Source organism: Fragaria vesca, linkage group LG3, assembly GCF_000184155.1.
Source record: "Fragaria vesca subsp. vesca linkage group LG3, FraVesHawaii_1.0, whole genome shotgun sequence".
Classification (NCBI taxonomy): domain Eukaryota; kingdom Viridiplantae; phylum Streptophyta; class Magnoliopsida; order Rosales; family Rosaceae; genus Fragaria; species Fragaria vesca.
This window is the reverse complement of record NC_020493.1, coordinates 8,577,564-8,602,942: the sequence shown is the minus strand read 5'-3', so window position 1 is coordinate 8,602,942 and position 25,379 is coordinate 8,577,564. Positions and strand designations below refer to the sequence as shown.

General features: G+C 39.0%; 4 protein-coding genes across 4 annotated transcripts; 2 read left to right on the top strand and 2 right to left on the bottom strand.

Moving 5' to 3' along the window:
* LOC101297997 (general transcription factor IIH subunit 4-like) lies at nt 1-4,617 on the bottom strand. Its single transcript, XM_004293983.1, is given in 16 exon segments — nt 1-476; nt 561-635; nt 785-865; nt 1,304-1,394; nt 1,491-1,576; nt 2,122-2,205; nt 2,312-2,395; nt 2,625-2,693; nt 3,172-3,231; nt 3,319-3,348; nt 3,350-3,365; nt 3,452-3,552; nt 3,700-3,793; nt 3,917-3,988; nt 4,084-4,245; nt 4,340-4,617. Coding segments are annotated over 16 exon segments (1,362 nt in total). The 5' UTR covers nt 4,453-4,617; the 3' UTR covers nt 1-332.
* A 113-nt stretch (nt 4,618-4,730) lies between these two features.
* Nucleotides 4,731-6,909, bottom strand: LOC101297706. Its single transcript, XM_004293982.1, has 5 exons — nt 6,823-6,909; nt 6,406-6,459; nt 5,997-6,100; nt 5,359-5,397; nt 4,731-5,249 (listed from the first exon to the last, which is right to left on the bottom strand). Exons 1-5 carry the CDS (start codon nt 6,896-6,898, stop codon nt 5,115-5,117), a joined length of 408 nt encoding a protein of 135 aa, XP_004294030.1. The 5' UTR covers nt 6,899-6,909; the 3' UTR covers nt 4,731-5,114.
* Nucleotides 6,910-8,343: 1,434 nt separating this feature from the next.
* Nucleotides 8,344-12,725, top strand: LOC101297414 (allantoinase-like). Its single transcript, XM_004293981.1, has 15 exons — nt 8,344-8,456; nt 9,120-9,213; nt 9,374-9,494; nt 9,661-9,734; nt 9,811-9,924; nt 10,002-10,087; nt 10,235-10,294; nt 10,514-10,662; nt 10,748-10,874; nt 11,051-11,206; nt 11,305-11,415; nt 11,613-11,723; nt 11,900-11,998; nt 12,158-12,307; nt 12,411-12,725. Exons 1-14 carry the CDS (start codon nt 8,370-8,372, stop codon nt 12,293-12,295), a joined length of 1,527 nt encoding a protein of 508 aa, XP_004294029.1. The 5' UTR covers nt 8,344-8,369; the 3' UTR covers nt 12,296-12,307; nt 12,411-12,725.
* A 5,470-nt stretch (nt 12,726-18,195) lies between these two features.
* Nucleotides 18,196-22,561, top strand: LOC101304953 (mutS2 protein-like). The gene is made up of 5 exons (XM_004295584.1): nt 18,196-18,704; nt 18,828-19,791; nt 19,870-20,394; nt 20,719-21,180; nt 21,516-22,561. Exons 1-5 carry the CDS (start codon nt 18,196-18,198, stop codon nt 21,810-21,812), a joined length of 2,757 nt encoding a protein of 918 aa, XP_004295632.1. The 3' UTR covers nt 21,813-22,561.
* Nucleotides 22,562-25,379: the final 2,818 nt, after the last annotated feature.

Genomic DNA, 25,379 nt, shown 5'->3' with positions numbered 1-25,379 from the left:
GCACTAATCCCTCTTCTCTCTTTCATTTCTTTAAAAGATCTCATCTTTGTACAACATTTTCAGTCTCCAAGTGTGTAGGCAAATTCAGTAAACTCAGCAGAGATGTCGGTGCGGCATTAGCCTAAGCTGCCCTTTACTTTTTTTACAAATAACAGCCTATCTATAATATTGCAAAAAGTAAGACTTATGCAAGTCATTTTTCAGCTATAACGAGAAAACTCGTAATTAACTCCAGGTTCTGAATTGATTGTGATCTACTGCACTTAATGTTGCACAAAGTCTACCATGATTTCGTCATGTCAAGTTCTTCAAATTTAATACCACGAGGCATACTACTTTTGACCCGAAAGATATTCTCGCATGTGAACATGGTTTTCAGACCTGACCACCAAACGCATCTTTTTTGAATCATCTGGAGCCTCCCATAGCAAACCATTGTAGCTTCTCGCATAGTCAACAGCACCGTCAAAGAGATCCTGGAAAATACCAAGAGAAAACCCATGTAAGTCTGGACTCTGGAGACACAATATACAAGACCACATAGACAGGATGAATGTTACCCTGGATGGAAATTCATCGTATATATATGCATTAGTCATCTCAACTCTGTTTAGATCAGTTTCCCAGAGCCTAATCTGTCAAAAAGCCAAAAACATAATAAAGCTTCAGAAAACTAATGATGACTATGCAATGCTAAGAACATCACCATATTGATATTAGTGCATAGCTAAGCTTACAAGTTCGGTGACAGAAACAAAAGCGAAATCCCAGAGAAGGGTCTAACCTGATCCGTGACATTCTCAGGTACAGATGGTATCCTCTCCGCAACACGTGGATGTGCATTTTGCTTTAGAAAAGAAATTATCTGCCAAAATAAAATTTAACAAATTAGAAACACTATCAGCAACCCCATTTTTCTCCACGTGAAATGTGTGTATAAAAATGGAGAAACATGATTAGCAATTTAGAGCATATCTTTGAACATAAGACTTCTTTCTCTTGTATATGTTTTGGTTTTTATTTCTCAATTAAAGACTTCTTTCTCTTGTATATGTTCAATAAAAAGATTGAACCAAGTACAGTAAATCAGAAGCCGAAGAATATCTTAATTCTTATGCTTTTGGAGCTGAATAACCCATACAATCCTATGCCTCTATCACCATATACTAACTCACCATCATTTTTCAACTCCAGACAACTTGAAAGCATGTACAAGATAATAATTGAAGAGGACAAAGCATAGAAGAGTACTGGTTTTTGTACTAAACTAATAATATTAGAACATCTAAAAGACAATATTAACCTGTTCTGCAGTGATGCAATTGTCAAAAGCACCATACAAACTTTCTTTTGTTATTGCTCCAACTATGAGGTTTGGAAGTTGATATTCTACCCTGCACATATAAGACAAAGAAATAGTAGTGACAACAAAATCCTACCTCAGAAATCAACAACATAAGAAAACAAACTAAGGAATTCTCAACATATACCTTGCAAAAAGACGCAAAATTTCACAATGCAATTTAGATGAGGAGTAGGCATACAGCCTAAAGTTTGTTTCCACAACTACAAATCCCTGAACGAAAAAGTAAGATAAGTAAAATTATAATCACCAAATATACCCCTGAAACTACACAGATTTTCTTTTCAAGAAAATCAAAAGCTGAAATTTAAAGGAAAAAAAAAAAAAACAAGAATACAAAGAACAAATAAATATTTAGGTAAATTTCTACTGTCATGCGCTAGAAAACGTTCATACTCCTAGTAATGCAATAAAGATACCATAACGATCTCAATGGCAAAAGCCACATAGTATGTCAAATTAGAAGCTTTATATTTTTCGGACTTACCACTTCTCTAAAAGTTAAACATAGACTTATGATTGATATATCTCCCTACCCCATCCCACCCTTTAAAATTAATCAAGTTTTGAGTGCAGATCAGTTTCAGACAAGTGCTAGGACACGTATGAATCGGAAATTTCCAAAAGTCAATGGTGATTTCTATTGATTACGATGCTTTATGATAAAAAGAACATTCAGAGTATGATTGATGGCAAGGATCCAGATTCAGAACTGCACAGCATCAAGAGGCCAAGATAAAATGAGTTCAGTAACACACCTGTTTCCTCGATGATGTGTCTGTCAAGCTCACAGAAAGATTAGTAGCTAGTTTAGTAGGTATAAACCAACTCTCCTTCCTGCCCTGAATACCCAAAAGATGGAGTTTAAACATGTGGGAAAATAGTTAAACAATCATACAGGATATTTTTAGGACATCATACACCAAAATAAAAACACAAATGTACAACCTGCTGAAGTTTGACCAATCCCAAATCTGTGAAGTCCTTGATCGTATTCTTCTGAAGCTCAGTCAATGTATTTATGTTATATGCCTAAAAGAGGAAGACAAATATGCAAATCTGAGAAAAATTCGCAAGGAAACAGCTACAAAAAGAATATTGTATTTAGCAACATTTTTTTTTGAAGACCTTTTAGCAACATTTAGTGCAAGTGATTTACAATTTCAGTAGGAAAAAATATAACAACATGAGAATTCGTAGTCAATAAAGCTTGTGCTACTGCAATAGAATATATATGCATCCATTAAAGTACAACTAATACCTCGCCTGTAACATGAAAACTTAGCTCTAGCAGGAATGCAATCAAATCTGCTGAATCTATCCCACGCTCCTGCACAGTATTTTTTGAGAGACGAGATATAAGATAAAACTCAAGAACACATTGTAAATAAAACATTACAGTTTTTCTTCCTAATGAGTTCCAACTCAATACAAATGAAGCAAACCAATCTACATCACTAAACAATTTAGTCATTATGTACTATCCAATTTCTAGAATCAAGCAGTGAAACAATATCATTTTCTCTCTTTTTTACCCATAGAATCATATACAGATTGACATATAAACATATACAAATATCTTTGAATTTTCTAAATAAATAATTAAATACTGGGAACTGTTTGTTCTAAAATGTGAAATCCGATACTTGTCAAAACCTTGCCTCTCTAGCGTTTGCAACGCTACTCGGAGTTTTTATTGATAGGTAATAGTAGTCCAATGTTGAAAGCAAACATATACCCAGTTCACCAGAAATACGGGTGACAATCTAGATAACAAACCAGAAATTAAGAATTTGATGAGTCTGTACCTCCGAGCTAGTGATATATTCTCTGATGATGTACCAAAGTTGTGCATTTGTATCCATTAGCTGTGGTTTAACAGTAGTCAGAAATCACACCTACTTATTTAGTAAAAAGTAGAAACATCATGCCTGAAGGAGATATGTGTTGCTTACCAAGAATTGAAAACCACTTTCAGTTAACCGTAGGAGCTTCTCTATCTCTGACAAAAAAAAAAAAATCGTCTTACATTTCTACGAAAGGAAAAGTGGCTTGCATAAAGGAAAGAATAATATAGAATCCATGGACCTTTGAGTCACAAGACCCCGCTGGAAAGTTTTCATCATAGAAGAACTGATGTTCGACGGCCTATCAGTTTGAGATGAGTTGATAAGTTGCAGCAAGAAACACTGGTTTAACAAGACAGAAAGTCAGAAACATGAGCACCCAAACCACAAGACTACACAATAAGAATGCCTCAGAGTCTAGTACATTGTTATACATCATACAGATCACCAAATAAGCAAGAGACGCAGATGCGTAGACGAATTCCATACCTCCCATTGTTCTAGGGCAAAAGCCTCAAGCTCCTCTGAGCTCGGGAGCCTCACTGTGACATTCGAAGGCATTGGTTCTCTTGGCAAAACTACACTGCATCGTCACCAAACATCTACAGTTATAACCTAACAACTAACTTTCTCTCGCATTATCTTTAGTCATTTTAACAAACAACTACAAATAGCGGAGACGAAAATAAGAACACAACACTTTTACCCGTAGACCAGGAGCTTGTTGAGATTAGTTTGAAATATCGGATTCAATGTATACGTAACATCCCCCTTCTTCCTACAACAAAATCAACAATCAGAGAAGCATTAAATCGAAACCGATTCGAAAAAGTTCTATTAAACAAAAAAACAATTCATCCAGCTCCAAATTACCTGGTCTCAGTGAATATTCTCAACTGAACCAAGCGATCAACAGCAACCCGATGCTTGGAGGCCCCATCCGGCAGCACCCACTCCTCCATTGACTTCGAGTTGACCGGAAACTCCACGCACAGCATTTGCAGCACGTATTTCTTAGCCAATGGCGGAAGAGACCTAATTTTTTCATTCCCAAATTCGTTAGAACAATCTACACCATTCAAAAATTAACGAAAAACTGAGAGCGGAGATGGAAGGCTGAGATTGAGACCTGAGAATGGCTTCGCAGATGAAGGAGTTGTCGTAGAGCTTATCGAGCTTCATGGCGGGCAAGGCGGCCACCATGTCCATGAAGTTCTTCGCTATTATCCTCACCTCAGGCATTTTCCACCGATTCTGATCGATTCTAGGGTTCTACTCAAAAGATTTAAATTCTAGAGAATTCCAAATTCAAATTTGCAGATTCTGTTTCTGCAGTCTTCAATGTCTGAGAGAGTCGGAGTGTCTTTTTTTTTTTGGCAATTCTGGTCTGAGAGAAATTGGAGGGTCTCTCTTCCGTTGGCGTTTATTCTGTATTTATAGGTAGAAAAATGACAGGTAATTTGCTAATTGGTCCCCTTACTTTTGTTATATTAGCTACCATGGAATGAACAAAAATGATCTTTTTAAACGTCCAAAAATGAAAAAAAAATAATAAGCAGTGGGGTGGCTGTGTCTTTAATTCAAAAGCATAGAGAAGTAAATTTTTCAGAAACATATATAGCTGTATGGCTTCTTCAAATTCTGAAGCTTTGATCAAGACAAATGGAGAAGTAAATTTTTCATGAAGAACAGAAGGCACTGTGAAACATATACTTATACTCGTCTGGTAAGAATGTAAAAATTGATCGAATAATCTATCATAACATAGAAAGGGATCACAGTTCGCATTTTGCCGTCAAAAAATATGGGAACCCAGATGTTAGTTGATGTGAGAGGATTCTGCAGACTATTCAGCTAACTATATTGGTATTCATATTGTTGTATAATTAGATCTCTGTCTGTGACTATGCGGAAGTCCCAAGTATGTCTTCAGCCGTTGCTTTAGATTCAACAAGTGGTGAGGCTGGCTTTGGTACAGGGGGAGGCTTCGGTGGCCTGTTTGGGCGAACTTTATCAGCTATGTCTGGAGGTTTGTCAAACTGCAACATTGAAGGAAGTTAAGTCCGGGCTTAAGAACTTCCATTTAAATAAATCCTAGATGGGAATGTGTTAAGTGAAACAAGAACAACTGATGAAGAGCAGACTAACCTTGTAACCACAGCCAGATACACAAGCGTGAAAGCACTCCTGCAAGCGAAATTGGATCAGCAACTACTCAATCTGAAAAATGCACATTAATGATAGCTTTGAGTACTTAACCTTTCATACTTCTCAAGGTTTTAGATAGCAGTACCAATCCTTTATGGTTATGATTATGCAAACATGAGAGCTAAACCTTTCCTACTTTTCACCTTAATATACAACTGTGGTACTGCCATGTTTTGTCAAATAACAGCAAAGTAACTTAAAAGTTAAAACACATTATGTTGAAAACTAACAACACATAAATACTGAATCCTGAGTGTAATTTGGATCAAATCACATAACTATATACTAGGCCTTCTGATTCTTTAAGAGGCTTATGCATTTATACTCTTGCATGGACTTATCAAATGGATGACTCCCAAGGCACAATATGTCAAACCTGGATTCAATGCACATGACCATATGTTCATAATTTTGTATAAAACATTTGCCGTTATCATCCTAATGATCCTATAATCCTTTCACTGTTCATCACTATGTTTTCCTCCACAAATATGCTTGTTCCTACCCAACAGCAGTACTTGTTCAAACCCTAAAAAGTGTATATTATTGAGAGAAGAAGCAGTAAAGGAAAAAAATACCTCTGAGTACCTTTCAACTCCAGGAGAACGGTCAATGCAAGCACTCCATTGTTGATCCTTCAAGACAGGATCCTTGTAACATATCTCATTGCACTCCTCCAAGCCTATAAATTGACTCCAATATATCACTTCTATGCTTGTGACTTATTTAGACATTTATGTAATAATCAGTCCCCGCTTCAATGTAGAACATAATAACTCTATACGACTATACCCAATTATCTAATCATGTCTGAAGATTTACTGCACATCAAGCTTGTTTGGTGTGATAAGAGCTAACAGATTACAGCTTTGGGTCATGTAGAATGTATATTTATAGGGCCTAAAAGAGTGAGCCTAAAATGTCGAAAGCACAAAACGATACCAAAGCAACTTGATAAATTTCTGAAACAAGCAAAATGATACTCACATTCTTCCCATGTCTCTCCATCAGCATCGCATCCTTTTTTGCAAAAGACTCGCCCTACGAGAAAACACCCCCATGTTACACTATGATCATATATTAAGATTTCCAAACACCAATAGATTATACACACAATTATGATAATGTGATTCAACAAAACAAGAGAGCCGGAATAGTATATATTTGAATTCGCTTCATCTTAACAATTTTTTTTTACTTGAAAGTATGCATTTCAAATTCGACCACCAAAGCACGCCGAGATGAAATGAAACACCATCAGTATTATTTGGGCCACAAATACAGAAGCAAAGCGTGACCGCCGGAGCTATTTTTTTATCTAAAAAACAAGCAAGAGGAAACAAGAATCTGATAAATTGGCGAAAAGCCAATTAGAGATCGGGGGAAAGGTGTGGAGAGATTTACATGGAATCTGCATAAGGGCGGAGTACTTGTGCGTGCATTCATTATTGCAGGGAGGACCCCATTGATGCCGTATCATCGTCTCTCTCTCTCTCCCTCTGCCTCTGTGATTCTCTCTGTGAACAATGCAGCGGTGGAAATGGAGAGAAAGAGGGGGGGGGGGGTCTATATATGGAAGAGGGTAGTTTGGTAAATCTATGGGGTCTAGACCGGACGTGGGCCGGGTTCATTAGCAAAACGCGCGGTTCCGGCGTCGAGTCTGTGGCGTTTGAGTGGTGCGTTTTGATTGACTTTGGACTTTGGAGTGTTGGACAGTGTCCTCCTCCTCTAGGCCGCTTGTTCCAACTTCCAAGACATATATGAAATTTTTGTTACAAAAGTCGAGTAACAATCCGGCAAGTCGAGTTGATTATAATCCGGTGATATAGGTAAGTTTCACAAATTGTGATAGAGATTCTATATAATAAGACATATATGAAAACCAAATTAGAAACGATTGGAAATTACATAATTAAAAGAGATATAAGAGTCACTATATATCTATGAAGCCCGAACCAGAAACGGATATCTGCAACTAAAGTAAGAACTTTGGCTCATAACAACTCAAGGTAATGCAAGTTTTGGTTTCTCTGCTTGGATTATATGTTGCTTGATTTTGTTTGGACTTCACATAACCATTGGATTGAATACAATATGAGACTGTCACGTTATCCTTACTCAATCTGCTTCTATCCTTAGATACCATTGACATCTCAGACGACAATGCAAGTAAATGCCAAGGTGATTGAATAAAAGATATGGCATTGGAAATTCAACAGAAACTTCAAGCACCTCAATCTCGGCCTCAAACTCATCATTGACGAGTCTACCAGCAAGAATAAGCTCAACATGGAACTTTGTTTTGACATCAACAAGACCGCCGCTGCAAATTAACATTGAGCTATTTTTAGCCAACGTCCGCACTTTTGCTTACAGACGTCCCGTTTTTGATCCGACTTCTATGTCTAAATATTTATATATTTTCAACTTTCATATTAAGTAATTAATAATAGGTGCCTTTGATAATTTTCCCAATTGAACATCAAGTCATCAATTAATCAAACCACCAGTAGTGCACCATTAGCTATTCTGGACTACTGTTTTTTTCGATTACACTATTTTGGACTACTTCACTGGCTCATCTTTTATTCACAAAAATACAAAGGCTGCCAGCTTTCACCAATTGATTGGCTCCTGACCAGAGTGAGATCTTACATCTTCCACACACGACAAAACTCTCGCTGGCCACTGAGAAACGGACCCATCTCCAACACCCCGGGGTTCATTGGGTTGCGGGCAACTCTAACTTCACCAGCGGTCAAACTTGCTCTCCTCTTTCCTATCTCCACCATCCCCACATGCCCCAACCCCATTGGCTGTCATATCCATACTCCTGACCGCAATGTAATACTTTGTATCAAAATCATAAACCAATTAAAACGCCTCCTATTGGTCCATCAAGTTTTATAGTCACGAGTTACCCGAAAGAGTCAGAAACTTCATCGGAAAACATGGAGGCGCTGCAATGGAGGCTCTTCCCGCTGCTCACACTACTCCTCTCTTTCTTACTCTTCTTCTTCTTCCAATACTCACCCACGGTCTGATATATATTCTCTTTTCAGTTTTATTTTTTCGGTTGTTATATTTATTCTGCCGTTCTACTTATTTACTCTGGTCATTTTTTTGTTGTTGAGAATTTGATATATGAGGTTATGAATATAACTTGAAGTAGATGGAATCCGAAAAATGAATCTGAGACTAGATTTTGATGTTGTTTTTCTCTTGAAGTCACTGAAATAATGAGTAGTTTAATGTGGTGAAGTATTAGCCAATTGTATGGATGTGTGGACGAAATTAGCTGCTGATCATGTTGGTTATATATGCAGCAACGTCATCTTTATAAAAAAAATTATTGACAAAAGAAGCAATAAGACTAACATTTATATCCCGGTCGGGGGAATCCGATAAAATTAGAATGATACAGAGACATGTTGGTTTGGCAGGCACACAAAAATCGAGCATGAATGTTATATTGCATCATTTGCATGTCATTTATGTTACCCATGAGTGTGTATTTATGTGTATTTTCCTGGGGCACACTTGAATAAATGGTGTGAGGATTGACCAACCTGATCATTATGATGATACTGATCTTTTATGGATGGCTTTTGAATTAGTATTATACTTCGCATTGAAATCTGAGTGTCATAGAGTTGAATGTGTTATGTTGTTCTGATGTTGGTTGAGCTTTTATTTGACAGCTAAATCAGAAGCAATGCAGCCTGCTTCCTTACCAACATTATTGGATTGCAAGCAAGCGCATTGTGACACCTCAAGGGGTTATTTCTGGACTAGGTAAAGTTCGATTAGTCAATCTACCTCTTAATAATGCCACCAAAAGTACACATATCTTCACTTTCCTTGTAGGAATCTCAGGGAATGTGACTTTTCAGTGTTCTTGATCGATATTATTCTATTGTTTTGATGTAGTTTTTGTGAAATGTGTGATGGGCAGTTGAGGTGAAGGAGGGGAAGATTGTCTCTATTGTTAAAAAAGAGGAAAAGGATGGGAAAACCAAGTTGGAGAATGTAATCGATTATGGAGATGCTGTTGTCATGCCCGGCTTGATTGATGTGTAAGAAATTCTCTATATAGCCTGTTTGTACATAGTTTCTGAGGTTAATCGAGGTTTTAGTAACTTGAATTTAACTTTCGTTATAAGCATGCAAAAAATTGAAAACTCTGCATACATGAATACACTAGAATGCCAGTTCTGGATCTAAATTCTAATGATTATACAGGCATGCACATCTTGATGATCCTGGACGAAGTGAGTGGGAAGGATTTCCATCAGGGACTAAAGCTGCTGCTGCTGGTATGCCTGTAATGTTTACTTTTGATTATAAGTTCAGTGAACCAGTATATAATTTGGTCATTTATTTTCTATACAGGTGGTATAACAACCTTGGTTGACATGCCTCTGAATAGCTTTCCTTCCACTGTTTCTAGAGAGACCTTGGAGCTCAAGCTTAAGGCTGCTGAGAGCAGAATTTATGTTGATGTTGGTATGTTTTTGAAAACTATATGTTAAGATACATTTAATCAAGTCTTTTGAGAATTACTAAGCCTACAATTTGAACAGGTTTCTGGGGAGGCCTTGTTCCTGAAAATGCATTCAACAAATCTGCTCTTGAGGATCTCTTAAATGCCGGTGCTCTTGGTTTGAAGGTAACTATTGTTCAAGAGTGGTATTACATGCCTTCAAAGAACAGTGAAAACATGCCATGAGCAGAAGACATATTAATCACTTGGTTCTTTTACTTTGTATGTTATCATATCCTCATCTGATGAATTCTTTGATGTCTGTTTTTGTAGTCTTTCATGTGTCCATCAGGGATCAATGACTTTCCTATGACAAATAGCAGTCATATAAAGGTTTGTTACATGGGGTTTAGTTCTCCTTCTATCATATAAAATGTGGGATTCAACTTGCACTTGAAGGCAAGCATAGAATGTCTTATTTGTTGATACCATTGCCGCATACTAAAAAAATCTGTACTAATTTGATCAGCATATTCATTGGGATAGCTGAAGTTCTTTTCATACTGCTGATGTGTTTTCAAATATCTGCATATCGGTATCAATCATTTTCAGGAGGGTCTGTCTGTACTGGCAAAATATCGAAGGCCTTTACTTGTACATGCAGAGAAACAACCTGATCCTGAAACTAACTTGGGCATCGAAGATAATAGTAATGATGCTCGTTCTTATTCGACATATCTCAAAACCAGGCCACCTTCATGGTAATCTAATATTGTTCAAGAAAATGGTTTGATTCAAAGATTATGAACTTATGTGTAATAACAATTTCCTCTATTTCCAAACCAGGGAAGAGGCAGCTATAAAAGACCTAGTTACCTTGACAAAGGACACAAGGATTGGTGCTCCTGCAGAAGGAGCTCATCTTCATATTGTGCACTTGTCTGACTCAAGCTCTTCATTAGATCTTATTAAGGTAGAGTCATTTATAAAATATGTTTTTTGCGGTCTTGCTAGTCTCATGGATACAATGGTCATCACTTCCTCATTTTCCCAACAAACCATTTAATAACTAACCACTAGTGCCTACTTTCCGAAAGAAATTGATCTTTGTTAACGATTTAGCTGCTGTGTTTTCTTACATTCTTGCAGGAAGCAAAAAGAGGAGGCGACAGTTTAACTGTTGAGACGTGCCCCCACTACTTAGCTTTCTCAGCAGAAGAGATTCGGGATGGAGATACTCGTTTTAAGTGTTCTCCACCCATCCGTGATGCTGTCAATAAGGAAAAACTGTGGACAGCTTTAGTGGTATGTAATTACTTTATGTTTACCTGTATTCCCTGTATGTATATGATAGGATGCCTATATATAAACTATGGTTCTACTTCTTCTCATTGTTGTTTCAGGAAGGGGATCTTGACATGTTGAGCTCTGATCATTCACCAACAACGCCCGAGCTTAAGCGTCTGGATGATGGTGACTTTCTAAAGGCTTGGGGTGGTATCTCATGTTTGCAGGTTTGTGTCTCTTGCTCTAGAAACCTGACTGCTAATTTATGTGAAATGGATAGGTTCTTTAGTACTGTTAATGAAGAAGTCGCCTTGCTTTATTGAAAAAGAACTCTTGCTTCAGTTGGCTTTCCATATTTTTCCTCCAAATTGCAATCTTTTGTGATTTTTGAGAAATGACCGCATTCTTATGTGGGAACTTGCAGTTTGTTCTTCCTGTGACATGGTCGTATGGCCAGAAATATGGAGTAACTTTAGAACAAATGGCTCTATGGTGGAGCGAAAGGCCGGCCAAACTTGCTGGACAAAAACTAAAGGTGATATCCTTATCATCTGTTGATTATAAGGATATGAGAATTACATTCCCTTAATTTAGCATGATTATACACCAAAACAAGTCTTTCATTCCCGAGTCAGTAAAATATATTGCAGGTGTGACTATAAATGACATCCTGATTCAAGTCACATGAAATGATCCAGTTCTACCTTGCAGGGGGCAATTGCAATTGGAAACAATGCAGATATCGTAGTATGGAATCCAGATGTTGAAATTGACCTTGATGATAGCCATCCTGTATATATTAAGCATCCAGTATGCACGCCTTGCCTCTACTTTTTATTTCATCATTTAACTTTTTCTGATCAACAATCATGCCATACTCTTGGTCAAAAATCTTTAAGTTGAGCTTTTACTGCATTTGTTGTCTGGTGGTCGAAAATCATACCATACACTTTCTTTCCTGTGTTATAGAGTATTTCAGCCTACATGGGAACAAAGTTATCTGGAAAAGTCTCAGCTACTTTTGTTAGAGGAAACCTTGTCTTCAAAGAAGGAAATCATGCTCCTGTAGCCTGTGGTGTTCCGATTCTCGCCAAAGAACAACTCTAACGTGATTACCAAGTAAAACTCGCAACATGAACACTGTTCTTTTTATTTTCAATTTGTTTCTTCCTAGGCATTGACTCTATCTCACGGTTCTCACATATTCAATTTTGTGATCAAGGTGGCTCACTTATGCAAGTCTTGGCACTACTGGTCTCATTGTTTCATCCTTAACTCTAGCGCATTCTGATATAGTACCTGTTCATATAAGATAGCTCTGAATAAGTCCACAAGAATGAGAATCAATATCCAGCTTGATTCCTATCAGAATCACCTTTCCGCTATCACTAATAATACTGTATGATAGTGTATGTGTCACTGTTAAACATTGATTTGATGCCGTTTCCAGGCAATGTAAATAGTGCTTTCCCAAATATGTAATCGACATTCGACAGTTTGATGTAAAATTTGATATATCCATTTGCACTTGCTGGTGAACTACAAGATGTGATTGGCAACCCCAAGAACTTATGTGCTAAATGATCAAAACTATATCTACGTAGCTAGACGAAATTAGTAAATGCTGCAAAAAGGAAATTATCAGAAATCCATTTTTCTCTCACCCTGGATAGTCTTCTATATTCAACTGACCAACTAACCCTGGGATGACTAACTTTGAAATTGCATGCATCTGTGGGAGACCTTTGGATGCATAACAGAGCACTTCTAGCTTGAAATCTACAACCAACATTCTAACTAACTTCTTCCAGAGCTGGAAAATATTCTGCGCGCTTCTCTTCGTCGGAATCGGCCACAACTAAAGCTCCGACGACGTGAAATCCTTTCAGCACTAACGTCCGAAGCTCTTCTGATTTTCTGGTGTAGTCTGGTCTGTCTGGAGATGAGGAGGAGTAGGAAGAGGAATCGGTGTGGATGCATTTGAGTGCGGAGTGGCGGGAAGAACGAGAATCCAAGCTTTTGCACAGTTTTTTTTTTTGGTTAAAAGCTTTTGCACAGTTAAATTAACACAATAACAACTAAAGGGTGTTTCTAAATGTACCCAACAAATAACTAAGTAGATCCGATATTTTAATTTTGGTCAATTTTACCCCTATATCTATTTACACCCGACATATATTCTAAAAACTATATCCAGTACCTCGTGCTCTCTCTTCCATTAACGAAGATACAAAGATTATGGGAAAACAATTAAGGAAAGATAGAACAAACTCAAACCCTCTATTTTACCTTTTCTGTTTTGATCTGTTGAAAAAAAAAAAATCCTTTGGTTTGGCTTTTGATATGTTCCACTGCTCTGGAAACCCATTACGGGTTGAAGTGGGATTTGGCGTTGAGCTTGAAGTAGATTTGGCAATTATTCAGCTCTGTGGGTATCGCTGCCGGTTACGGGTCTCTGGCCCCAAAATCTCCAATCTTGTCATTGCGGGAGTCTGGGTTCTCGGATCGGAAGAGTAAAGAATTAGGGTGTGTCAGTGTGTGGTGGTGGTGGTTGCAGCCAGTAATACGAATTCTGTTGGAGATCGATGAGTAACTGGGAAAATCCTTTCTACCTCATGAATGTTTCTTTTCCATGCGTACCTCAACGAATAGAGGCTTTACCGATCAAAGGAGTTGTTGAGCAAGAGGTTTGTATACTCTTCTTACCAATTCCCCGATCATGATGAACTTGTTCGCCGAAACACAAGTTTCAAGTCTATCCCAAACAATTTTTTTCCTTCTTCTTTTCTCATCAAACGGCACTAAACAATGATTAAAGACAGAGGAGGAGTTCCTGGAACACTGCAGTTTCATCTGCCTTTTTATTCATCTTTTCTATTCAAGTAGGGGTATAATTGGTATAAAAAATAATGTTAGGTACATTTAGTAATTTGCTAGGTACATCTAGCAACACCCCAACTAAATTGTAGAAATTATAGGGATTAATGCACTGTACAATATCTGATGACAAAAAAATTAATCTCAAAATTTCAATCATTCTAGTAAAATCTAACATCTTTTTAATACAAAACTCCATACTAAGTACATGCATCAAACTATCGATTAACCCAGTAAAAGCATCAAACTATCGATTAACTCAAACTGTAACTATTTCCAGTAATACATGCTTCTCCAATCCCCGAATCTCTAAACCACTGAAACGTACACCGCATTCAATCCGATCCAAAACTACGAGACGAAAACGAAGATGATAAAAACAAAAAAATCAATCCAAAACCGACAATGAAGACGAGAAATTGAACATTGCTTGAGCTAAGAAAAACGGCGTCGTTTACCAAATCCCAGGCTCATCCGCCCAATCAAAAAGTAATATGAAATTCAACGAAAAAAATAAAATTACAAATAAAAATTTAAACTCAGAAAAGAGGCGTGTCAGGCGTGTCTAGCCGGTTAGAGGCGAAGTGGGCTCAGCTGGGTCGGGGGTCCACCCATTTAAAAAGAAATAATAAAAAAATGAGTTGGACTAGACATTATGCGGGCTAGGTGGAGAAAAGATAGGGCTACGCGGTTAGAGGTTTCGTGAGCCCAGCGGGTAAGGGGAGCCAACCATTTTAAAATGAAAAAAAAAAGGATTAAAACCCATAGTGAATTTTCCGCATTGTTCTAACCGTTTAAATATCCATTCCGTCCAAAAGAAGACGACAAAGAGGTCTTGGGCGCAGAAGTCTCATACCTTAGTGCAATATGCGCATTATTGTACTTAGCTCAATGCACTCGATCAAACATTGCCTTCTCAGTCAACTTGTTAGCTAGATTTAGCTCAGTGCCAACCCAACGTCATTGGACCGGAGTCAAAAACATCTTTCGATATCTTAAGGGTACCATTGACTTGGGATTGTTCTTTCCTAACACTGATTCAAGAATGACAGAATATGGTCCTACGACCCATGGAAGTCACGACACCGACCCACAGAAGGACTGGACCACCGCCATGAACGCCACCGGTACGACTGTCGGATACGGGTCCGACATCATGCACGCCACTGCTGCCTTGGCCTATGCCGAGACACCCAACAATACGTTGGTAGGTTTCGCAGACGCCGGATATTTATCTGATCCTCATAAATGATGTTCGCAAACTTGTTATGTGTTCACTATTGGGAATACAGTAATATCTTGGAGGTCTACAAAGCAGACTCTAGTGGCGACATCCTCAAATCATGCAGAGATTATTACTCTACATGAAGCTGTTCGAGAATGTGTATGGTTGAGGTCAATCATTAAACACATTAGATAGACTAATGGATTAAATTCTACAACCGATAGACCTACATGCAAATATGAAGATAATGCAGCTTGTATTGAGCAAATGAAGTTAGGTTATATCAAGAGTGATAATACGAAGTATATTTCACCTAAGTTCTTCTACAACCAACAACAACATGCATTTCTATAACATTCAAGTGAACCAAGTTAGTTCTGAAGGAAACGCGGCAGACTTATTTACTAAGTCTTTGCCTAAGTCTACTTTTCAAAAACATGTGAAGAGTATAGGCATGCGTCAGCTATCAAGTCTCTCTGAATAATGTTCACATCAGGGGGAGTATCATATGAATAAAGATCTCAATAAAGTAGATTGGTGCGTTGCACTCTTTTTCTCCTATGATCAAGGTTTAGTTTTCTCCCACAGGGTTTTTGTTACTTGATGAGATTTTAACGAGGCGACATATCAGCACCATCGGCATAGCAGCATGCGGCACAAGGGGGAGTGTTCTAGGATATTCTACATCCTTCTAGGATATTCCTTATGTGTGCCTTGACTTTATGTCAACAAGATATGTAGTTGGATTAAGACTATGTATTCATTATCATTACCATATTGGTATTGTGTAATTCCTTATATAAAGGACTCCTATTAATAAATAAGATACATCTCTTTCACGATTCTTTATTCTCAAATCTCTCTTACTAAACTACGTTATTAGCACTTGGCTTAACCTTTGAGCTAATAGTTTTTCCAAAACCCTAAAAACAAAATCGTTTTTTTTTTAAACCAAAAGTTCTCAGCCCTGACACCATCGCTACACCCGACCGCCGCTTCCCAGCCGTCGGCCCCGTCTCTTTTCCTGGTTTTTTCCGATCAAGCTTTCGATCAAGAATCCAAGTTTTTCAGTATGTTTTAAACCCTAAACTTTTCAAGTTCAATAAACTTGGGGGAACTAAATTGTTTTCTCCCCTTCTTCACCTCCATTCTATGCTTGGGTCTGTGTAAATTGCAGGTTCAAATCCCGGATTTCCTCCCTGGGTCCAAAATTGTGTTCGATCAACTTTGGTTCTTTCTTTTGAAGGTGTGTTTGATCACCTTCACAAAGTTTTTCGGGTTGTGTTTGATCGACTCCGCACACTTTAGGGTTATGTGTGATCAACCCTCGTGAGACAAACCAAAACAATAAAAGCATCGTATTTGAGTATCCTTCAGGTCTCTATAAGAAAACTAATACTACTTGGTTTCTCTTGTGTGAAGATGGACAAAGGCATCGAATTTGATGTCCTTGATGCCCATGGTACTGAGTACCATCGATGGGTCTCGATGGGTCTCGGATATTGAGCAGACCTTTATTGCTAAAGATCTTACCGAGACCATATTCCTCGATCCAAATTAGGAACCGCCTTATAAAAAAACAAAATCTCAGGCGCTTATGTTCCTCCGTAGATCTTTTGAATGAATATTGCCGAAATGTTCAGCGAGGGCATCCCATATATCTTTTGGATCATGTTTCAATTGATACTGCCTGTGTAGTGTGAGATCGATATGCTTTCGGAGGAACATTAGCGCCTGAGATTTTGTTCCTTTATGAGGCGGGTCCTGATTTGGATCCGAAAATATGGTCTCGGTAAGATCTTTAGCAATAAAGGTTTGCTTAATATCTGACACCCATTGATGGTACTCAGTACTATGGGTGTCGATGACATCAAATTCGATGCTTTTGTCCATCTACACACAAGAGAAACCAAGTTGTATTAATTTTCTTATAGAGACCCGAAGGATACTCAAATGCGATGCTTTTATTATTTTGGTTTATCTCACGAGGGTTGATCACATACAACCCTAAAGTGTCTGGAGTCGATCAAACACGATCCGGAAAACTATGTGAAGGTGATCAAACACACCTTTAAAAGAAAGAACCAAAGTTAATCAAACACAACTTTGGACCCGGGGAGGAAATCCGGGATTTGAACCTGCAATTTACACATACCCAAGCATAGAATGGAGGTGAAGAAGAGGAGAAAACACTTTATTTCCCCTGAGTTTATTGAACTTGAAAAGTTTAGGGTTTAAAACATGCTGAAAAACTCGGATTCTTGATTGAAAGCTTGATTGGAAAATAACCAGGAAAGGAGGCGGGGCCGACGGCCGGGAAGCGGTGATCGGGTGTAGCGACGATGTCGAGGCCGAGGCAGGGCCGAGAACTTTTGGTTTAAAAAAAAATGATTTTGTTTTTAGGGTTTTGGAAAGACTATTAGCTCAAGGGTTGAGCTAAGTGCTAATAACGTAGTTTAGTAAGAGAGATTTGAGAATAGAGAATTGTGAAAGAGATGTATTTTATTCATTGATATGAGTAATTTATATAGGGAATTACACAATACCGATATGGTAATGATAATGAATACATAGTCCTAATCCAACTACATATCATGTTGGTATGACACACATAAGAAATATCCTAGAAGGATATAGAATATCCTAGAACACATCTGTTATTGTCCATCGTCACTCAAAAAAAATAAAACATAAGCGAATTGGGCTGTTAGTGGGCTAGGCGGAGACGGGACGCGTCTAGGCGGAATGGGCCGGGGTGGGCTAGACGGGCTGAGGACCATTTAAAAAGATATAGACGACTAGTCGTCTCTAGCTGGTCTAAAGAAATGACATGTCGTTTCATAGAGGCGCGCGAAGTGATATACCGTGTTTGTTTTGCCTCCATTGTTTTTCAAAACTGGATAAGATGCAAAGAGCAATGCTCACCTCCCTCACTCCATTCAACCTAACCTTCTCCAAACCCACCGCCATCGCCGCCGCCGCCGCCGTCGCTCACTTCTCTCTCCCCGGCTCGCCTGACTCAAACCCCAACCATCGCACCCTCGCCCACTCCCTCCAATCCGAAACCCTCGAAATCCTCGAATGGGCCTCCGTCTGCGACCGCCTCTCCGCTCTCGCCTCCACCTCCATGGGCTTCTCCGCCGCTCAGAACGCCCGAATTCCCCTCGGAAAATCCAAGTCCGAGAGCCTGAAGCTTCTAGATCAAACCGCCGCCGCGATCTCCGCCATCGCAGAGATCGGTTCTCCGCCGTCGGATTTCCACTCCGTCGAGGACGTCTCGGAGATCGTAAACGCCGCCGTTTCGGGAAAATTGCTCACCGTCAACGAGCTCTGCGCTGTGCGCAGAACACTCATAGCCGCAAAGGCCTTGTTCGAGAAGCTGAAGGCCTTAGCTTCGGGAGCAGATTCTGATAGGTATCGGTGTTATTGAGCTTGAATTGTGAGAAATAGTACTGAATTTAGTCCATGATTTTAGATAGTGATGATATGAGAAATCAGATTTTTATGATTTATTATTTTTGTTAAGTTATACATTAGGTACTTGCCATTGCTTGAAGTACTTGAGGATTGTGATTTTCTAGTGAAGCTGGAGAGGACTATAGGGCTGTGCATAGACTGCAATCTTTTGGAGATTCTCGACACGGCTAGTGAGGACTTGGAGATCATTAGGTTTGAGAAGAAGAGGAACATGGAGAAATTGGATGCTTTGTTGAAGGAAACGTCGTCTAAGATATTTAAGGCCGGTGGGATTGATAGTCCTTTGGTGACGAAGCGCAGGGCGAGGATGTGTGTGGGTGTTAGAGCTAGGTACAAGTATTTGGTTCCCGATGGTGTGGTGTTGGAAGCTAGTAGTTCTGGTGTGACGTACTTCATGGAGCCGAGTGAGGCGGTGGAGTTGAACAACATGGAAGTGAGGCTTTCGAATGCTGAGAAGGCTGAGGAGATAGGCATTTTGAGCTTCCTTACGTCGGAAGTTGCAAAATCTGAAGCGGAGATAGTGTATTTGTTGGATAAGATTGTAGAGGCTGATCTTGCTTTTGCGAGAGCTGCTTATGCTCGGTGGATGAATGGGGTACGCCCAATTTTCAGTTCCATGGATGACAACGGTTTAGATAATGGTGCCACTGAACTTGGGATGTCGGTAGATGTTGAAGGAATACAGCATCCTTTGCTCCTTGAGTCATCTCTTAGAAGTTTGTCTGATGCCGTTGCATCCAGTTCTAGAAGCTCACTTTCCTCCAAAGACCGAAATGATGTAAAAATGGTCTATCGAAGTTTATCTAGTGGTGTATCTGATTTTCCAGTGCCGATAGATATCAAAATTGGATATGGAACCAGAGTGGTTGTAATCTCAGGGCCTAATACTGGCGGGAAAACAGCTTCCATGAAAACTTTGGGCCTGGCATCTCTTATGTCAAAAGCTGGAATGTATTTGCCTGCTAAAAGCCAGCCAAGACTTCCATGGTTTGATCTTGTTCTAGCTGATATTGGAGATCAACAGGTAGTACCTTATTTATGTCAATAAATCCTTGATTCCTTACGTTGTTCATTTAGCCTGACTATGGTTTTTCAATTGAAGTCTCTTGAGCAAAGCCTCTCAACATTTAGTGGACACATATCAAGGATCCGTAATATTTTGGAAGTCGCCTCAAAAGAATCACTTGTCCTCATTGATGAAATTGGTAGTGGAACTGATCCTTCAGAAGGCGTGGCTCTTTCTACCAGCATCTTGCAGTATCTCAAAGATCGTGTTAACTTAGCTGTTGTTACTACTCATTATGCGGACTTAAGTCTACTAAAAGAAAAGGATCACCAGTTTGAAAATGCAGCCATGGAGTTTTCTTCAGAAACCTTATTACCAACTTATCGGGTCCTATGGGGAAGTATTGGTGATTCAAATGCATTGAGTATTGCTAAATCAATTGGTTTTAACCAACAAGTAATTGAGCGTGCACAAGATTGGGTGGAAAGGTTAAGGCCAGAAAAGCAGCAAGAGCGTAAAGGTATGCTTTATCGGTCATTAATAGAGGAAAGAAACAGACTGGAAGCTCAAGCTAAGATGGCAGCGACTCTTCATTCAGAAACCAGGGATATTTATCGTGAGGTATTGTTAAAGTAGCTCTAGTCTGATAGAATTGTGTTATATCTACTGCAAGCCTGCTAATTTTTGTTTCTTGTTTTGTGTGTGGCACTTTTCTGAGTTTTCTCTTTCCATTTGTTACAATCAAGATTAAATTTTGTTACTTCAACTCAATTCCAGGGAAGAATATCAGTTTGGTACCTTGCTTTTTTAATTAAGAGTTATTAGCATCTGATTTAGTGGGCATGATTTTATTGGCAAATTTGCTTGCTAGTGTTAGCTATTATACTGGAAGAGAATGACAGTTGTTTATACACCTGTAATTAGTTTTCTTTTATATGATTGAAGATCCAAGATGAGGCAGAAGATCTTGACATGCGCAAGAGAGCTCTTATGGAAAAGGAAACCCTACAGGTTCGGAAAGAAGTGAAGATTGTCAAATCTCAATTGGAAGCTGTGCTTCAGGAGTTCGATAATCGACTCAAAACTGCCAGTGCTGATCAATTGAATTTGCTGATTAAGAAATCAGAAGCCGCAGTTGCATCTATTATTGAGGCTCACAGTCCTGAAGATGGCTTCTTGGTTAATGAGACATCTGAGACCTCATACACACCTCGATCTGGGGAACAAGTCTATTTGAAGGGACTCAGAGATAAGATAGCTACTGTTGTTGAAGCACCTGGAGATGACGGGACAGTGCTCGTACAATATGGTAAAATTAAGGTTAGGTTGAAGAATAATGAGATCAGAGCTATTCCTAGTAGTGAAAAGAATGCCACGACTAGTTCTGTCCCACGTTTGAAGCAGCAGGTATGCAGTACTCCTACTTATTCCATATACATTATTGCATTTCATTTGGACTCTTCATATAGAGTACACAACAATAGTCTTTACAAACGAATATACTTGGTGTCAAATACATCATCAAAACCATAATATATTAATATTTATAACACACTGCAATACTCCACTTGCATGCACTTGCTCTAAGGCTGCATGTTTACTGGGGATGCATGTTTGTTCTCTCGATAATGAGAGGGATACCATATAGTACCATCAAGTTTGTTTTGCAGTTTTGACCTTGTATCTCATAGATGCTTTTAATCAAATTCAATGGAGTCTCATTTTTATGATTGAAATTGCAGGTTTGGCAGAGCCGTACTGTGGAAAGCAAAGATGGGGAGGTTTCTTATAGTCCAGCGATACAAACATCAAAGAACACAGTGGATCTCCGTGGCATGAGGGCAGAGGAAGCTTCTTACAATCTGGACATGGCCATCGCGTCTAGAGAGTCTCAGTCAGTTCTTTTTGTTGTACATGGGATGGGCACAGGGGTTATCAAAGAGCGAGCACTTGAAATTTTAAGGAAACATCCACGAGTAGCCAAGTTTGAAGCAGAAAGTCCAATGAATTATGGTTGTACTGTTGCTTACATCAAGTGAAATGGCAGTCTACTGGTTAGCGATCCTTGTTTATACTCATACACAACACAGCCAACGAGTTTATTGAAAAATGGAACAAGTTTACCAGTATATGATATCCATTATGTGAGTTATATTGCTTCCATGCTTTCTTATTCAGCTAGTTATATGTCGCATCGTACTGTAGATCACACCAGGCTTTATTAACATAGATATTCTAGTCTGATCATGGTGACGGTTTTGGGACCACGCTTTCTTGTTTTAGGGGATCAACTGGTTCTGGTTCTGCAGCAACATTGAGTGGTGGTGATGGAGGGTCCGTATCTGCCGGAGGTCTGATCCCAGTAGTATCACGGGTATCCATTGGTTCTGAAGCAGCCAGGGTATTCATGCTGTGTTTATCCTCCTCTTCATGGTTCATATTTTGTTTTTGACCATTGCTTCCCGCCATTTTGGGATCATTTGAGTTTTCAAAGTACAAACGAACTCCTCTGCAGTTATTACCATGGCATTTAATTGGTTTGCAGTATAAACCGCCAGAAGTTCCGATACCAATTTCACCGCCGATCACACCACCAATTTCAAAGCCAGGAATGGTGAAACCTGGGACAACAGTGCTTGGGCTGCCGCCTTGGCCCCGGTTATCACCGCCACTTTGGTCCCCACAATCACTGCCACTGCTTTGGTCCCCACTATCGCAGCCGCTTTGGTCACCGCAATCATCACCAACTCGGTGGCAGTCTCGCCAATTGCCGCCAACGCCACTTTGGTCACTGTAATCATCACCGCCTCGGTGACGGTCTCGGCCACCACCTCCACCTCCACCTCCACCTTTACCAAAGCCGCCGCCACCACCTCCACCACCCCATCCACCTCCTCCACCTTTACCAAAGCTGCCGCCTCTGCCGCCTCCTCCTCCCCCACTAATACCGCCTACTTGGCCGCTACCATATCCACCGCCTTGGCCTCCAACATAACCTTCTTCTGTGGCTCCAGCAATAGAGGTCTCATCTGGGCTGGGTGGTGGCGTGGGGGGAGTCTGGGGCCTCTTGTGGCCAAGAGCCCCTTCAATAATACCTCCGATGTAGCCCGGGTTCCAACCAATATGACCACCCAAGACAAACTTTTCGGGCTTATCATTATCCACCACTGTGACTCTACCAGCAGAGCTAACTCCCAAGCTAAGAAATAGCAAAAGAGCCATGCACGCCCATTTTGGTCTTGTCATCATTTAGTTGTTTGTTGTTGCCTGTCTTGCTCTGCTACCTCTTCACATCAAGTGATTTATATAGCGCCGTGAGAGTTTGTTGCAGCAAAAATGGCCATGAAAATGGCAGGTTGATGAGTGAGACACAAAGGGTGCATATGAAGTTGATGCATTTGGTTATGGAAACCAGGGATCATGGTGTTTGTGTGAAACTGTGAATAGAGTTACGTGCAGGGCCATGGTCATTCATAGTACACAGCTTGTTTTCGAGTTTTCCACTAGTTGCCATAATATTTGAAATTTTGGTGGAGGCATTGAGCCCTTGATCTTGGATTTTTTTTTTTTGATACGCCTTGATCTTGGAATCTTAATGGAGGTTCACAGGATCCAGGTTCATAAGTCTAAAAATGCTACATTGTACTGGTTAGGACTGGTTGGGTCGTACTAGTTAGGAAAACGATGAAAAACGATACATTGTACTACATAGGGCCATAATTGTTTTTGAGATGTGGCATCTCTCATCTTCAACACTTCCCCTTCATGTGTTCACGTGCAGACCTAAAAATTAGGTTACATGTGAAACTGATTAACAAACTTGAACTCGGGTCTCATAACAATAGAAAGAACCTCAAATTCCTCATGACAACTGAAAAAACCTCAAACTTGAAAAAACCCCAAACTCAAAAGAACCAAACTAGAGCTATGACCCTTGAAAGAACCAACCCGGGCTCATTGGAGACACAACTGGAGAGGGATCGCTCTGATATCATGTTAAAAATCGACAAGTGTGGCCCGAGGATAATCCGTGTACCGATATTGTGTCTAAACTTAACCACCTTTAAGGTGTTTGAATTTTAATCACAAAATGACTCAGTACAATTAGGACTGATCCACTCATTAGTTATATTTTATTTATCACTTTTCCAATGTGGGATCTCTCCTCTTCAACACTGTTCTATCCCTTAATTTTTGTGCAAGCAACACATGAGAGCTGTCTAATAATCCATTGTTGATTGTTCCTTGTGGTGACGTTTGAAATTGAGAGGAGATTTGAATCCCAAAATTGGGAAGTTTTCTCTTTTTGTAGTTTTTGCTTTTGGTACCATGCTAAAAGTTTCTCTTCAGATCAAGGATAAAAAAACTAGAACCATAAAATAGATAAGATTTTTTTTTTTGGCACCAGGTTACCGGTGAGATGATATCACTACTGTAGAAATAATGTTTATACTGTTCAATGTAAATGAAACTGGACCGTTAAAGTCACATAGGTTTTTCCAATGGGCCAAAATACTTCGGTCACACCTATCATGAGCATTTTCTATTCAGTTCTTCATCTGTGAGATGATATCATTGACATAAAAATACTTACGTTGAGTTTGGATAAAGTAATTTCAATTTCTATAGAAATTTCAAAATCATGGGAATTACAATTCCATGAATTTAAATTCTATTAATTAAGAATTCCGTTGTTTGGATTTCATGACATATAGTTTTAAAATGACAAGAATTTGTATTTAGACTAACCTCAGTTAAGAGAATTGAAAAATGACACATATTTTGTGAGGAATTCAAGTCGGGAATATAAGCTTTCAAATTCCACGATTATTTTCCCGTAGAAATTGCTAATTCCACAGGAAAGGAATCCAAACGGGGGAAATAATCTTAAGAAATTAGGAATTTCCTATTTTTGATTAAATTCTCAGGAATTCACCCGCATCCAAACACACCAATAAAGTGTTCAACGTAAATCAAATTAGACGGTTAAACTTGTATCAGTTTCTTCCAATGGTCCAGAATAGCTCAGTCACACATAACATGAGCATTTTCTATTAATTTCTTCGTCCGTTATAACAAACCAACTACAATATGTTACAAATAATAACAATATCAAATTAACATCATGACTACTTTGCTCATATGACAATCGTACTTTGACCGGTGACAAATTTGTAACCATTGATACAATGCTCTGCACAAAACTTGCATGTATCTACGGTTAAAAGTCACTCAAACATGTGTGACAATTTATTAGAAATGCATCATTTCTCGCAGGGGCGTAGCTAAAGGGGGGTCAGAAGGGTCATTTGACCTCTCTCAGTGTTTGAAAATCAAGCTCTTATAGGTCCATGTGTTAGAAACCCTTCTCATTTGACCCCTATATCTTTTTCTTTTTTTGGTCTAAAGTTGACCCCTTACGTCAAAAAAACAAAGGAGCAAAGATAAAGACTAGTTTAAACATTGGCCTAATTACCCACAATGTATAATTTACACCAACTGCACAAGACTCTAGTTGATCGAAACAGTATATTTTATTAAACTTTTTTTTTTAAATTTTTCTTCTCGTATTCTCTATGTGCCGCTCTACTCTTAGTTTTTTTTTT

Bases quoted from the DNA above. Each gene is read 5' to 3' on its own strand.
- LOC101297414 (XM_004293981.1), top strand. From the start codon at position 8,370: ATGGAGGCGCTGCAATGGAGGCTCTTCCCGCTGCTCACACTACTCCTC. The intron at 10,295-10,513 runs GTTTGTTACATG...AATCATTTTCAG, and splicing joins CAAATAGCAGTCATATAAAG to GAGGGTCTGTCTGTACTGGC. The intron at 11,207-11,304 runs GTATGTAATTAC...TTGTTGTTTCAG, and splicing joins AACTGTGGACAGCTTTAGTG to GAAGGGGATCTTGACATGTT.
- LOC101304953 (XM_004295584.1), top strand. From the start codon at position 18,196: ATGCAAAGAGCAATGCTCACCTCCCTCACTCCATTCAACCTAACCTTC. The intron at 18,705-18,827 runs GTATCGGTGTTA...GTTATACATTAG, and splicing joins TCGGGAGCAGATTCTGATAG to GTACTTGCCATTGCTTGAAG. The intron at 20,395-20,718 runs GTATTGTTAAAG...ATATGATTGAAG, and splicing joins CCAGGGATATTTATCGTGAG to ATCCAAGATGAGGCAGAAGA.
- LOC101297706 (XM_004293982.1), bottom strand. From the start codon at position 6,898: ATGATACGGCATCAATGGGGTCCTCCCTGCAATAATGAATGCACGCAC. The intron at 6,101-6,405 runs GTGAGTATCATT...GTCAATTTATAG, and splicing joins TGGAGAGACATGGGAAGAAT to GCTTGGAGGAGTGCAATGAG. The intron at 5,398-5,996 runs GTATTTTTTTCC...TTTCGCTTGCAG, and splicing joins GAGTTGAAAGGTACTCAGAG to GAGTGCTTTCACGCTTGTGT.